Source organism: Anser brachyrhynchus (assembly GCF_964034855.1).
Source record: "Anser brachyrhynchus genome assembly, chromosome: 21".
In the NCBI taxonomy this organism is placed as follows: domain Eukaryota; kingdom Metazoa; phylum Chordata; class Aves; order Anseriformes; family Anatidae; genus Anser; species Anser brachyrhynchus.
Genome location: NC_137714.1, coordinates 5,301,510 through 5,316,013, shown reverse-complemented (window position 1 = coordinate 5,316,013; position 14,504 = coordinate 5,301,510). Strand labels below are relative to the sequence as shown.

General features: G+C 50.1%; 1 protein-coding gene across 3 annotated transcripts; it reads right to left on the bottom strand.

Moving 5' to 3' along the window:
- Positions 1 to 443: 443 nt before the first annotated feature.
- GPR157 (G protein-coupled receptor 157) lies at positions 444 to 13,165 on the bottom strand. Of its 3 annotated transcripts, none has more exons than XM_080563748.1 (5): positions 12,430 to 13,149; positions 6,188 to 6,401; positions 4,255 to 4,446; positions 3,506 to 3,769; positions 444 to 1,312 (listed from the first exon to the last, which is right to left on the bottom strand). In XM_080563748.1, the coding sequence occupies exons 1-4, from the start codon at positions 12,804 to 12,806 to the stop codon at positions 3,548 to 3,550; spliced, it is 1,005 nt and encodes a 334-aa protein (XP_080419874.1). In that variant the 5' UTR covers positions 12,807 to 13,149; the 3' UTR covers positions 444 to 1,312; positions 3,506 to 3,547. The 3 variants fall into 3 exon arrangements, with proteins under 3 accessions (XP_080419874.1, XP_080419875.1, XP_080419876.1); XM_080563749.1 differs by lacking the exon at positions 12,430 to 13,149 and adding an exon at positions 11,189 to 11,809; XM_080563750.1 differs by lacking the exon at positions 4,255 to 4,446 and having other exon boundaries at positions 12,430 to 13,165.
- Between the last annotated feature and the right edge of the window lie 1,339 nt (positions 13,166 to 14,504).

Here is a 14,504-nt window from a genome sequence, read left to right as displayed (position 1 = left end):
CCCAGAATTAGTCCCACCTACCTTACAGCGTGGCCTCATCTGGAGAAAATTCAATTGGTAATCTCATGATTAGGCAACATTTGTAATCTCACACAGCTGAGGCACCACAGTCCATAAGGTCAACAGAACCTATGAGGAACAAGCCCCACACACTGTTCTTTTCACAGATCATAGCAATAGGCCAGGGGAACTGGACATAATAACGCAAACCGGTGCACAGATTTGCTCGAACTCATCAAAAGTTTACATTTCTATATATATAAAATGATAGGAAGAGATATTCATCTACGTATCAGTAGAAGAGATTTGTCTTCTGGCACATGCCTTGGCCAGTCTTTACGCCAGACACACAAGAAACCTGAAGACTGACCTCGCAACAGTTCCCCATCCAAATTCTTCAAGGTGCCAACGGGTCCATCACAACATGCTTGAACAACATCTCGGTAAAGAAACGGAACTTTATTTTGTAGAAGTTGGAGAAAATATTAAAAAAAAAACACAAGCAAGTGAGGAGCTGTAAATAAATTAACACAGTATCTCCAGCCAACAAACTGTCCCCTCCCCAGCCCTGATACAACACTCCCGGGACAAACACTCCCAGGACAGGAGCAGGCCATGGGCTGTGCTTTGGCAGAGGCTGGCTGGAGGCCAGCACGAGGCCAGCACGTGCCAGGCATCCTCCTGCGGACGGCAAGGGCTGTCCTTGCTAAAGGCCGGGCTGGTGAGCCCAGGTGCCCCTCAGCACCGGGAGTCTGCGGAGTTGAGATATCCCCAGGAGGCAATAAGCATGCAGCCACCACGCACCCTGAGGATGATGATGACCCCTGACCACCAAGGAGGAATAAAACGTGAAGAGGAACCATCCCTCGCCACCAAACAAGTGTGTCTGCACACTGTTGTCCGTATTCCAGTGAAGAACGGGAGCCAGGCCAGAGCTCCCCGGGAGACCTCACACCTCAGGACTGAAACCCATGCCCAGGACAGTCCTGTCCAGCTGCTACTAAAATTTCCCTATCCCCGTATTTGTTGACCCCAGAACTCACAACAACATCTTTGCCCTGTCAGACAGAAAAGCAAAACCCCAAACAATTTTAAAATTTATGGTGGAAGGAGAGGAGAAGGAGGGAAGAAACCCAAGAGGCTGGAGCGCAGCCAAACAGTATCTTCCAGAAGGTCCTGAGCAAAGTTCATGACCACCGCAGCTGGGATCTGCACGCCCAGGACTGGGACATCTTCATTTTCCTCGGCCACTCCAGCGGTGCTTCTCCCCGGCCTTTAGCTCCCTCTGTGGGACTCTGGGATGATCCTGCACCTGCACAACATGAAGCACAGTTAAAAATCCCGAACCGTCCCCTCTTCCTGCACCAGGGCGCCCCGGTTTGCTCTGGGACAGGACAAGAGGCCTGCTGAAGCCTGAGCTGCAGGGGGCATCACCCTGCAGAAGCTGGAAAGAGGCATGGGGGGGAAAACAGGCTCAGAGTCCAACTGCTCCAGCCCGTGCCTGACACGGAAGACTTCAGACATCTTCACAGACAGCTGATGCTGCAGGGAGCACTGTGCTCCTGCACTTTGTGCCAGAGACTGAAGGGGACCTGCCGGGAGCAGCCACACATTTCTGCAGCCCATCACAGACCCTTCCTCTCCCATTATCCCATCCCTGCGACTGCTTAGGCTGTGATCAGCTGCAGCGTTAGAAACTAAAGACACTTCTAGGGACTTCTCTGTTGGCCGTTTTTACTTCCCTGGCCTTGCCTGCATGAAGGCTTCTGTCATCAGAGATTTTCCACTTGTATCAGCACAGGTGCTGTTGCCAATAGCTGATCTTCACGAACCAGCATGCTTCCCTGAACCCCGAGGAGCAGGGAATGTTATTCTGTCAAGCTGCACATTGTTCCAAAAGCATTTCTCAGCACTCTGCTGTTATGGAAAAAGGGAAATTGAGAACAAGGAGTCTTTTTTGATTTTGTTTGCTTTGCTTTCCCCTGCTCCTTTAGCCAAGTTGGTGACAATTCTACTGTCTCTTCAGGGCTGGCTCTAAAAAAATGAACACAGCACAATTCTAAGTCTTGTAACATTTAAGATTTACTATCCTGCCTTTCTGCAAGAACAGTTTTTAATATAGCTCCTCTTTTAAAGCCACGTGGGGTTAACACAAGGTTGAGCTACCAAGGTTGCTACTTAGCTGTTAGAAGTTTTAAAAGAGAAAAAAAAACAACTTCTGAAAGCAGGCAAAACTTCTTGAAGTCATCTATACCAGAGATAAAAGATGCTTGCATCTATCCTTCAAAGGCTCTGGGGATGCTAAAGAACTGAGCCCCTTTCCAGCCCCATGAAACGGGTTAATGAGCCCTTGAGGACTCCACCTTCCCAAGCCTACACAGCTCTTGTACAAGAGGGCTTAGATGTATTAATATCCTAATAAAGTTATTCCCTGAAGTGAAGACTTGGCATTAAGAGGACTCGCCTCTGCCTAGTCCCATGAGGTCACCGTACCATGCAGTTTGTTCTGCGTGTTGTTAAGGTGACTAAAATTAAAGTAGTACGAGCAGGTTTGCAACAGCTGGGTGCCTGGAGCAGTGGGAGCCTGACAGCTGCCCTCTCTCCCCGAGCAATTCCTGAGCCTTCTGCTCTTTCTGCAAAAGCTTGTTATACAGATTAAAAAGAATTGTTTATTGATTTAAAAAAAATCTGCCTTTTTTTTTTTTCCCCCTTCAGGCTTTGTGATCTGGGAAGACCAAACCAGAAGTACGTGAGAGAGGCACAAAGACCTGCAGTACATCCCCCTAAGCCTCCTCTCCAAGCTGTTCAGCCCCTGCTGCAGCCCACGCCCCAGAGCAGCTCGCTGCCTCCCAGGCTTGGCCCTTTCACTCAGCATGGCCTGCAGGCTAAGCACAACTGTGGGAGGACACAGGGCTTCATACCCTTCCTGGAGAGGCTGCAGTTCCCAGCACATTTACATTAACCTAAGCTGCCAGGACAGCTGGGCTTTGACTACCTTCAGCTACACAAGAGCGCTATCAGAATCTGCAGGCAGAAGCCCACACAGAGCCCCAGCCCCAGGGGCTCCTGCATGGATGAAATCCAAAACTCCTGCACGTTCTGCAATTATCACTCATTAGGTCAAGCCCAAGGAATCAAGACACTTACACAGATGAAATCAAGTACATCATCCAGTGTCAAACCTTGTACCTGAAGCCACAAAGAGCTGATGCCAAGCTTGGCCTCCTGCAGATTTCCTACATAAACCTGCAGGAGTCACCAACCCCCAGGCGCCTGTTGTGACAAATGGCAGCAGGGGCTGCATTACGATACGAGGAACACTTTGGGCACTAAATGCATCTGAACTGTGCAGTACCGAAGAGATGTACATGTCATCCCTGCAGTCAGGCAGGGAACACACACAGCAGGAGCAGAACCCTACCCCATAGGGGAGCCCTTCCCCCCCAGTCCTCCCCAGCTGCAGCTCCCCAGTTCTGGCAGTGGGTCACGAAGCCAGGCAGTTTACCCAGAGAGATGAAGTCAGTGCAGAGCCGTGGGCAGCGCAGGCTCAGGTGCTGGAAAGCAGAGGTTTCGTCCGCTCGGGGTCTGGCACGTTCTCGCTCTCAGCGGGGTCTGGGCGCTGCCGGTTGCTGCTCGACCTTGGTGAAGGCCAACCCGAGTCATCATAGCGGTAACAGCACAGAGAGGAGAGCAGCCGAGCACGGACCACGCGCGTACAGAGGACAAACATAATGCAGTTGGCACCTCCTTGGAACGTGTTACCGATTCCCTGCAAGGGGGCAAGAAAGGAATTAACCAGTGCTGTTTGTACCGACACCCCCCACACCCAAACCAGCAAACATCAAGTCAGACCAAGTCACATCAAGTCAGGGAGTGCTGTCAGCAGCTCCCACCTAAGTGAGGAAAACAGAGGAAAAACCAGTCTCACACCCCAAAACGGCACAGGCTGCTGTTGTGCCACTCCTGCAGCCTGGTCTGGGTGTGCAGCAGGCTGACCCTGCTCCAGGACAGGCACCCAGCTTCTCCTACAAGCAGCTTGCCTGTAGCCAGCACTCCCACTGCAGTTATTCTCAGTGTCCGCTAGATGATGCTGGAACAGCACTGCTGAGCATCCCAGGGAGCCGATGCTCTTGCAAGGCGCATGTACTGTGCCAGCCTGAGCTGCATCCTGGCACAGAAAGTGATGTTGAGAGCAACAAGGCTCCGTCTCCCTTCCAGACCTTCCTTCTAACACACTGCCTGGCCAATACTTACATGCAGGACAACCAGGACTGAGTTTTGCACTGCAGGGGAGTTGCAGAGCGTCAGAATGAATCGCACAGTGCTCCAGATGCGGAGGATGATGAAGATGACAGGGATGAGAATCAGCTTTTTATCTGCTATGGAAGTCCGGGGCTGAAGCGGTGTTCTTGAGAGAATGGGGCGATACTCTGAGAGCGCTGCATGCTTCCATGGAGATGGAGGAGAGACAAAAATGTGAACAAAAAGGCTACACACTCCGGACATTGAGCTCTGGGGATTCTTTCCAAAGCCAACCCAGTTTTTGCATCCTGTGGGCAGTTGATGGGCACACTTACACAGCGCTGGTCTTGAGACACATTCTGCCCTCACTATTGCAAACATTCCTGCTAAAGCCAAGGAGTTGCGAATAAAGGAGATCCAGCCCTTCTTAGAGCTTTATTATGCCCTACATTGCTGGGTCAGACAAACATATCACTGCTGCAGGAACCTGCTCTCCCGGTGCCTGGCTGGGCACTTTTACAGATCCAGCAATCCCACCAGCCTCCAGCAGTCCCTGTGAGGGACCTGGTGCTTGAGTTCTGACAGCATACTGTTAGCAATGGGCTTCCATAGGTTTAACAAGCCGGCGAGCCTCTGTAACACTACAGGCAGAAAAAAGTTTCTGGGATCTATGCCCTGGATAAGGGTGGTTGGAGGTACAAGGCCCCGGGACCTTTCCATGCTGGAAGCTGCTGGATGGACGCAGCAGCCTGGATGGGGGAGAGCAGGTCACCACAACCCATGGAGCACCTGCGGGGACCCATGATCATGAATACCAGGATGGCAATGTAGGTGAAGAGATTAAAACTCAGGACAGCTGACCTGCTGAAAACTATTTCTCCTGCCATCAGGGCTACTGAGCACACACAGCTTTCATGCAGTGTCCTCCTGTGCTCCGGTACTCCCAGCCCTGACTCCTCAGCTCTCATTTAGGAAGACCCTCGCATGCACCCAGCCCCACATGCCGCTCCTCCGACCCTGCTACGAGCATCGAGTGGCTCTCAGCAGGACGGGAGAGCAGAGCAGCCACGTGTCCCTGGCAGAGCAGGAGGGGGATCGGCTTTCCAGGCAGTCACGTTGCTATCTTCAACAGCTGCTGGAACATTGAGTCCTGTCTGCCTTGTGTCCGTAGTGGTGACTGGCACGAGCAAACCCTTCCCAGCTTCCCTTCCCCAGGTCCCTTGGGACTTGTACGGACTGTGCTGTTCTTCCAGCTCATCTGGGAAACCTTGCCCTCACCAGAGTTGTGTTTATCCACTACTACTACTGCCATAGCTTCACCACAGCAAGCAGGTGTGCACGGCAACACTTTCCAGAAGGACATTTATCCGGATTTCTTTTTCTAATGCAACTTAACTAGGTGTTGTTCTTTCTGCCAATCTCATAACTTAGATTTCATTTCTATTATGCAAGTATTGTCCAATACGTCTGGATTCTTTGTGTTCACCATAAACAGCAGCAAAGAAACCTCTGAAGCCTGCAAGTACAAATAGGGACTCAGACACAAGCTGTCATTAGCGATCCTAAAATGACTGTGGTTAGGTAAGTCAGACCAGAGGCCAAATTCAGGCTTGGTACAAGTGGAACTGTATGGATGACTAATAAAAGCTGAATTCTGTCCTTCACACACTGTCTCAATTCCTAGTGCAGGACTCACATTTCATCTCGTAACCCCTTAAGTTTTCAAGAGGCTTTCACATTCTTCTGGTGCTAAGTCATTGTGCAATGATGCTACGGGCTGCTGACTCAGCGGTACTGCTTCTCCCAGCAGTTGGATGTATTTCAGCAGTTTATGAAGCAATTCTTGCCTGTGTAGCTGCTAATACACAGCGAAATCTTCAGAGAGTGGGAGGATACAATCACACAGCAAGCCTGTAATGTGATCTGAAAGCAGCAAAGTACTCACCGCTCTGTTAATGTGCTTCTTGATGAGGATGTAGAGCACCGGCAAAGTCACATAGGCCAGGATCTCCCAAACTTTCCCCGTTAGCAGCATCCACAAGAGCCGATCCTCTGCATCCAAGTTGACCCAGCACCAGCCCACAGAAACATTGGAGGCATCGTAGCCAATCTTCTTCAGAGCAACAGCCGCAACCGTAATGCAAAGGGGGACTCCCCAGCTGAGGAAAGAACGGAAGAAGCAAGTTTAAGCTGAGAACACGCTCAGTTTAGTCCCTCCAAACTCCCTGGGAGAAATGTGTGACGGATGAAGGGATCCTTCATTACACAGGATGCCAATTCCTCCTGCAGGATGCCAGCACTCCTGTACCAGCCCTAAGGGAAGCGGCTGTGACAGGCAGGCCTCTGACAGCATCCCGTGGGGAACACAAACCCAGGCAGACCCCGCTTCAATTCCCAGGGATCCACTCTAGGAACTTGGGACCTCAGGCCTGGAGGACACACAAAGGACAGACACATAATGATGCGCCAGCCTGAGCACAGAACTGGAACCTGGCCTGCACACCTAGCAGGAGAGGTCCAGGATTTGGCAGGAAAAGCAGGGTACAACGTGCCCATCCTGCAGGAGCCAGCCATTCGAGAGCAGGCTGGCCCGTTCACAGCTTTCAAAACACACGCAGCCAAACCCTCACACTGATTCCTACGTGACACTTTGCACAGGTGACACAAAGAAATCCGTAATTTCATTGCATCATTTCTGTTTTTGTAGTTGAAGGTGGTGCTAGTAGTAGTGGTGGTTTGCTTTTTTTGTTGTTTTGATGGAGATGTAGTCAATATTTGGGGAGCAAGAGTCATTTCTCAAGGACCAAGGGAAAGTTTCTTCCCAAGGAAAAGCACTGGTGGTAACAGCATTAAAACTGGGGAAGCAAAGAGGAGCCAGTTTCACATCATTTGGAGCTGCGTTTTGACTTCAGCTTCTGTCCTGCAGCAGAGGCAGATATAGGGAAGCACCTAGCAGAAAAATAACTGCGGTGACACACATGGACTAAGTCACTCAGCAGCTCGGGCTGCCCACAAAAAGCCATGAGCAAGAACCGAAAGATTCCCCCAACCCAGATGTAAAAACACCCAGCCCCTTCCCGTTGGCTGTGAATACCCAGGACTTCACAGAGCTGCCCCAGCCCACGCTGTACAGCTCACACGTCACTCCGTGGCTGAAACACTGGAGCTAAACACATCACCTGCCCTTCCCACATCCACCCTCAGAAAATGTTTCTGAGGAAGCTTACAAGGGACAGTTCCTCTAAAAATGACAAATGCCTCAGGGAGCCGAGATTGAGCTTCCAGCATGAACGCCCTGCTCTCTCCAGATGCGAAGAAAACAAAGCTGCTACTGTATTGGTCTCATCACCTTCCTGGTTCATACTTATATTGCTGGTGGCCTGGAGGAGCTGCAGGGAACATGGACAGGATCGTGCTCCTAACATCAGTTACACATACACAAAACGAATGTAAATGGAAGGGTATAAGAAATTCGGAGTCAAATTTTCAGCTTTTTTTTCCAGCTTTTTCACCTGGAACATCCTGTTGCCCTCTTGTGTTCAGAATGGCTGGTGCTAACCCAAGCTGGCGGTGGTGTTTAAGGGCAGTTCTGCTGCAGGGAGTCCTCCTTGTGCTGTTATCAGAGCCTTCTGAACACACACCAGGCATCACCGCCACCATGAACATTCCTACTACGCCTCTCAAAACCTTCTCATTCTGGTAAAAATGGCGAAGTGGCCCAAGAACAAGGATTTTAGGCTCAGAGGTTCATATTTCAATGCCTGGAAGAACTGACCACTAAGGTAAGGATAAGCGCTCAAGAGAACTGGCCCTTCCTTAAGAAACCATATTAAAGGACATAAGCACAAATGAGTCCAGCAGCAGGACAAAGGAAGTGTATTAAGGAACTAATTTGCCTAAATAATGATCTCCATGGTGACCTGAAACTGAAAGAGAATGATACGAGAAGATCAAACTGGGTCAAATTACTAGTTATAAATATAAAAGAACAGTGTGAGGACATACAGACACACAAGGAGAGGCTACAGTATGAACTAACAGCTCACTAGCAAGGGACAGAAAAAAAAGAAATCTTCCAGTACCTAACCAATAAAAGAAAGAATGGGGAAGAAAACTGCCACTCATCAGGAGCCTAATTTATGCTTCAATTTTCACAGAAAGAGTGTATTGCGATCAGAAGGTTATCACAACTAACGTTAAGCACAAAGGATTACAAAACCAAAGTGAAATTGGAAACAATCTAGAAAATAATCAGACATTTCAAGGAACTTCATCAGTTCCAGCTTATTTGAAAATGTTTTAGAAAAGGGGAAAGGAGAACTGAGACTTATGATTAAATTATTTTTAAGAACCCCCTAGAGAACAGATTACCAAGGACTGGAAAATACCAATGCTTCATACTTATCTAGAAGAGCCAGAAAATAATACATTATACACACCCAAAGCAAGTTTGAAGACTGGAATAAAAGGGATCCAAGATAGCACGAAGAGGCAGAAATTCTCCTTTGAGCCCCACAGTGTAATTATGTAGGTTGGGCCTCTCAGATCTAAATGCCATCAGTGCAGGAGATAAAAGGAGGCAATCCCATCCCTCAGGCAGATACAACTGCACTTATTTCCCTAATAGAGCACCCAGCAATCCATTAATACAAATTTATCCAATCCAGCACATCGCTCCAGATTAACACAAGTTCTGCATTTATATGAGGTGAGGCGAGGACTCATGCTGTGCTGGTTTTCTTGTCCTCAGTGTGCCTGAGGTCGGATTGCTTACCACCACACTTTGATTTACTCTGGACAGGTGCTTCCTCCCCCACTGGCTCCTGCGAGCAGGGAAGATTCGCAGTTGTTGGCCTGCGCAGGTCAGACAAGCAGCCATCCTACAGCAACCTGCGGCTGCTTCCTGATGGGAACTGGAATTTTTACTCTTCAAGAGAAATATCAGGCTTCTGGAGATCCAAGCCAACTTGTTTCAAGCACACGCCGTAAGCAGAACTCCAGACCAAATCTACTCCCAGTTTAATTTCTGCATTTTCTTACCCAAACATTAACCGAGTCTGCAGTACCCAAGCACCAAGCTGCTGGTACCACACAGAGATTCCTCCCAGAGAATTTAAAAGCTGAGACGCCAGCAGCCAGGCAGTTTCCCTTGGCTTGGCCTGACCTACAGCCTTTTCTGAACAGAGAGGTAAAGCCACAGCAACATCCAAGAGATCCCTGCACCTCACAGGCAAGGCTTAGGGACTTCGACTGTCCAGTTCTGAAGTGCATCACTGGCACAGTCGTGACAGTACAGATGTACTTCAGTCTCAGATGCACAATACAATAAGTAGTACATGAAAGGGTCTCAAGTATTCCATATATATATGCTTATATTCCATATATATACATATGTATATATGCTTATAAACATCTGCACAGCCCTTTCATGAAATGAAAACGCTTCAGAGGTCAACATCAACCACTATCAAATACAAAGCAAGAAGCAACCCCTTGGTGGGATCTGGCCCACTTCTTGCCCTGAGTTTGGATCAGCTGCTCTCAGAGCAAAGAAGCCATTGCCTGACCAAACGATGCTTGACATTTAGAAACCCAGAACAAGTGAGGTAGCCTGGAAACGTACACTCCCCATGCCAGAACTTGCAGCTTACAAGTACTACAAATATTTTCGAAGCTAGCTGCAAGCTTCTTTTCAAAGCACATCTGAGCTCAACAAACATTTAGAAACAAACCAGGGCCCGCAGTTGCCCAGTCTAGCTCTAAAAGAGGTGCATGTGTTACCATGACTCAACTTGATGAGGAACAAACCCGTTCATCAGGTTTCATCCCCTGCAACGTCCTGATTTCCCTAAAAACAAAATTCCAGGTAGTAACTTGCAACATGGGCTTAGCCAGCTCTGCTCAGCTAAGGAACAGAGTCTCTGGTTATGCTCAATGTTAAAGGAGTATGCGTTGCTACAAACACTCGCCCCGGATGAGCAGCTGCTTGAGAGGGCTGGAAAACTCGTGCACGACCAAACCCCGTCCTGCCTTCCATCCCTGCCAGACGCGCATCTCAGCACAGCTCTTCGCATGGCGGTCACTGCATGACCGTGTCAGCAACCTGCGAAGTGATAAAAGGAAAAAAAAGAAGCCCCAGGTTCTTGCCTAGACAAAAATACGTAAACTTATCTCTAAATCCTTAGAGCATTACCTGTCTTTTGCCCCCTTTTATTTTGCCCCGGCTGCTCTCCTTCACCCATCCCCTGCAGTTAACGCACACACTGGGATCTTTCCATACTAGTTGCAAAAATTCCTACATGTATGGCACAAGATTTTTCTGGCCAAAGCACAGCAGACAGCCAGAAGGACTCTGAAGCACTGAAAAGCGTTGGGAGGAGCCCCTGCCAAGCACAAGGTCCAGAACTTGTGCTTATGATGGAGTTCTCAGGTAGCGACAGAAATGCAGGGAAGGAGGACGTGTCAGGAGGGGCTGGGCGGAGGACAGGTCCTCACTTGTTTTCCCTGCTTTGCACACAGGTTGTAAAGCAAGAAGACGCTTTGAGCACAGAATGGGAGTCACCACTTATGAAGCAGAACCTGGAAACAGGACTTGGATGAAAGCTATCTACGCTGCCCTTTAAACAGGGCAAGCAGAGCTGAGCAACACCTAGAGCAGAAGATGGCATTTGATTTTGACTGCAGAGCCCTGCAAATAAACCTAGCAAATTCACCCGGAGGAAGTTGAGTTTGAACACTCCCTTCCTCTCTCGCAGCGCCACGGTGCTCTCGGGATTTGACTGCTGTGAAGGAGCGCACAGATTAGGGCCAGCAGCAGTTCGCTGAGCCTCCCCGAGCTTCCTTCTGCACCCTGTATCTGATGAGGCTGAGCAGCGTTAAACCAGGCAGAGATGTTTAAGTACAGACCCAGCTCACGCTCAGAGCAATTAGCAGACAGGGAAATTACAAGTGGGGCAGGTTTGCAGCAGCTCTTTGATGCAGCCTGATGCAAACAGCATGCCCGTGAAGAAGTCGGGCTCCTTGTCTCTGTTCCCTCAGCCCCACGCAGCTCTTCACCAGCGATTCCTCTTCACAAGTCACCCAGTGCAACATCATCCTCAACTGAAAGGAAAAAAAAGAAAACAAGCTGCCTCCTGTCTCATTGCATTTCACTTCATCTCCCGCACGCGGTGCTGGTGCAGCCAGCCACATGTGCAGGCACCTCGGGCTTGCTCGCAGGCAGACCTGGCCATCGAGCAGCAATTAAAAGAGGTGGGGCAGGATTCCTGTCCTCCCTGATTCCCTCTTAACTTTAATGTCTTTCACTGCCCCAATCTTTACTTAGCTCTAATTCAATCATCTCCCAAGTCACGCTGTTGACAATAAGAGGTGACAAATATTTCACTGAGAAAGAGACCGAATAAAAACCATTCCTTTGCTTGCCCTAATGCTTTTTTTTTTTTTTTTTTTTAAGAAATCATTCCGCATATAATTTAGCACAAAAGCCTGGCAGCCCAGAGCACTAAGGGATCACTGTTTTGCTCGGCGTGGAGGTAGCACATGATCACACAAGCTCAAATTGCATAATGAAGGCTTTTACTAAACATGATGTGGAAAATCAGCTCACTAACCAGCAGCAACCAAGACATCGAGCTACACTGTGGGCTGCTTTGTCTCGCTTTCAGTCAAACATGCCAAAACAACCTTCAGAGCGCTTTTCTCGCAGCCTCCTCGCTTGTGGTCTGGGTTCCCCTAGGAGCGCTGGGTTACAGCAACCTGCTAAGAAACGGTAGGACAAACAGACCCGGCTGACACGGGAAATCCGGGAAACGGATCCCAAACACGGGAGCTTGGGCAGCAGCAGGCAGGGAGTGCAAACGCAAGTTTTCGGGTTATTATTGCTAGGATGTCAGAGCAGGCTGCGGAGGGGGAGAAGGCAGGATTTTGAGTCACCGGCACATTTTTTTTTGCAACTTAAGCAACCCGTTTTAACTTTTCCACGTCTCTATTTCTTCTCAAGGGCGCGGCGAGGGGGGGGGGGGGGAACAAGCAGGGCTGGTTAGTCCCAAAGCAGCAAAACCCCTGGTCTCAAGCAACTCGAGAAGGGCACGGCATCCCCAAGGAGCGAGCGGGCACCGTGAGCGCAGCGTGCCGCACGGGGGGCACCCACGGGCTCCGCGCCTCGCCGGGGCGGCCGGCGGCACCCACCTCACCGCGTGGAAGCAGCAGAGCAAGCCGGCCCCCGTGGGCGAGCCCCTCACGATGGTGAGGTAGAGGTAGAGGGCAATGGCCATGGTCCAGAAGAAGGAGCTGGTGTTGGCGAAGGTGGACAGGGCACCCTGCAGCACGCAGTCCCACGACGTCCTGTCGAAGTCCTGCAGCACCCCGTAGAAGTAGGAGAGGGCTGAGAGGAGGTCGGCCAAGGAGAGGTAGAGCAGGAGCTGCCTGGGACGAGTCCGCAGCTCCGGCCACAGGGCATGGGTGCAGAGCAGGAGGCTGGAGCCCAGGCAGGACAGCAGGCAGGAGGCCAGCACCACCGCCCGCTCCGCCGCGTACAGCTCCGTGGGGGGCAGCGGCCGGGGCATTGCGGGGAGCCAGGCGAGCACCGAGCCGGCAAAGGGTCGGAGGGGAAGGGAAGGGACGGGAAAAGAAGGGAAGGGAAGGGCCGGGAGCGGCGGAGCTCCCTCCGCAGCCCCGCTGCCGCCGCCCCGCCCCGGACACCCCGGCGGCGCCCCCCCAGCCCGCAGCCGGCTCTGCTCGCAGGGAGAGGAGCACAGCTGCCGGCAGGGAAGGGGAAGGGCCGGCTCGATGCCCTTCGATTTATTTTCTCTATTTTTTTTTTTATTTTAAACCGTCGTCCCGAAGCCATGCTTGCTTCCTTTCCTCTGCAAGCAGAGCGCGCAGCTCGCCCGCAGCCCAGGCAGAGCCCCCCAAACTCAGCGGGAGCCCCCCGACCCCTTTTTGCTTTCCCCATCTTTACCTTTTCCTCGCTCCACAGCACCCTCGACTCACACCGTAGCTTGTGGATCTGCAAGGCAGACACCCCTAAGCAGGCACTAAAAGGGGGTTCACTACCACGTTAAGCACATTTCGTATTTCTGTCGTTAATGAACGGTGTCCTTGTTCGCTTTGCTGATACTTCCTTGGCCTCCCCGCAGGTAACTCGTATCTCTCAGCTTTGATTCCGGTACCGATGTGCTCAGTTTCCAGTGGAGTTTGTTGTTGGTTCAGGTGTCTCATTCCCTAAAACAGCTTAATCCTTCTTGTTCACCCTAAAAGAGCTTAATCCTTCCCCCAGCAGGAGCAACAGAGGATCCCAGCTGAGCTCAGATTTTAGCAAGGTTTATCTGACCCACAAAGCCAGGTGCCTTATCCCACACCTTACCTTCTCCTAGGAACCTGAAGCCATCCAACACCCCAGAAACCCCATTTCTAACAAACGTCTTCTATTTACACAGTGCTTTTTGCCACGATGCTGTTTCAGTTTTACATCCCCATCTTCCAAATGGAGAAGGGGGTCCTCAACATTTTAAATCACGTATTTTTGCCACCTTACTCTAAGAACACACCAGTTTACAACCAAGTTTTTCAGGATAACCAGTACTTAACTCTGTTTTTTTCCACTATTACCATTTTACTGGAAACCATCTCGGAGCTGCTTCTCCTGTGCTGTCCAAACCCATCCCTTCTGCCCCAGATCCACATCCAAGTACAAGCCACACCAGCACTTTCCAAGGAGTTACTGGATGGAACTTCAGCACATTTTAAAATTCAATTTGCTGATTCTCCTGCAATATACAGGCTTGGCATACTTCTTGGTCACCTTGATGCATCTGTCATTTGCTCTGTGTTAAAAGTCACTGTTTAGAAACAAGATCTTTCTACGTACCTTTCTGACCTTTAACACTCAGTTAACTTCCATCAAGCAGGCTTCTACATTTAGAAGTACATTTAGAAGTTTATTGTGGCGCCTGATGCCTTCTGTATGTTCTTTATAGAAAAAGGAAGCTGCAGCAACTTGTGTTTCCCCTGCACACAATCTGACACTAATAGCACTAACTAATCATTATTCCAGGCCTGCTTTAGCTACCATCTGACCTTCCAAAAAAAAAAATTTTTTTTTTTTTTGGGTCAAGGCTGCATTCCCAGTGCTCGCTCTTCTGCTCTTGGCTTCTTCCTTGTTCCTTGGTTTCCCTTCCCCCACTTTTATAGCACAAAAGAAAGGAGACAGGCTCACCCACCTAGCACAAACATCCGGACAAACCACTTCATCTCCAGCCCTG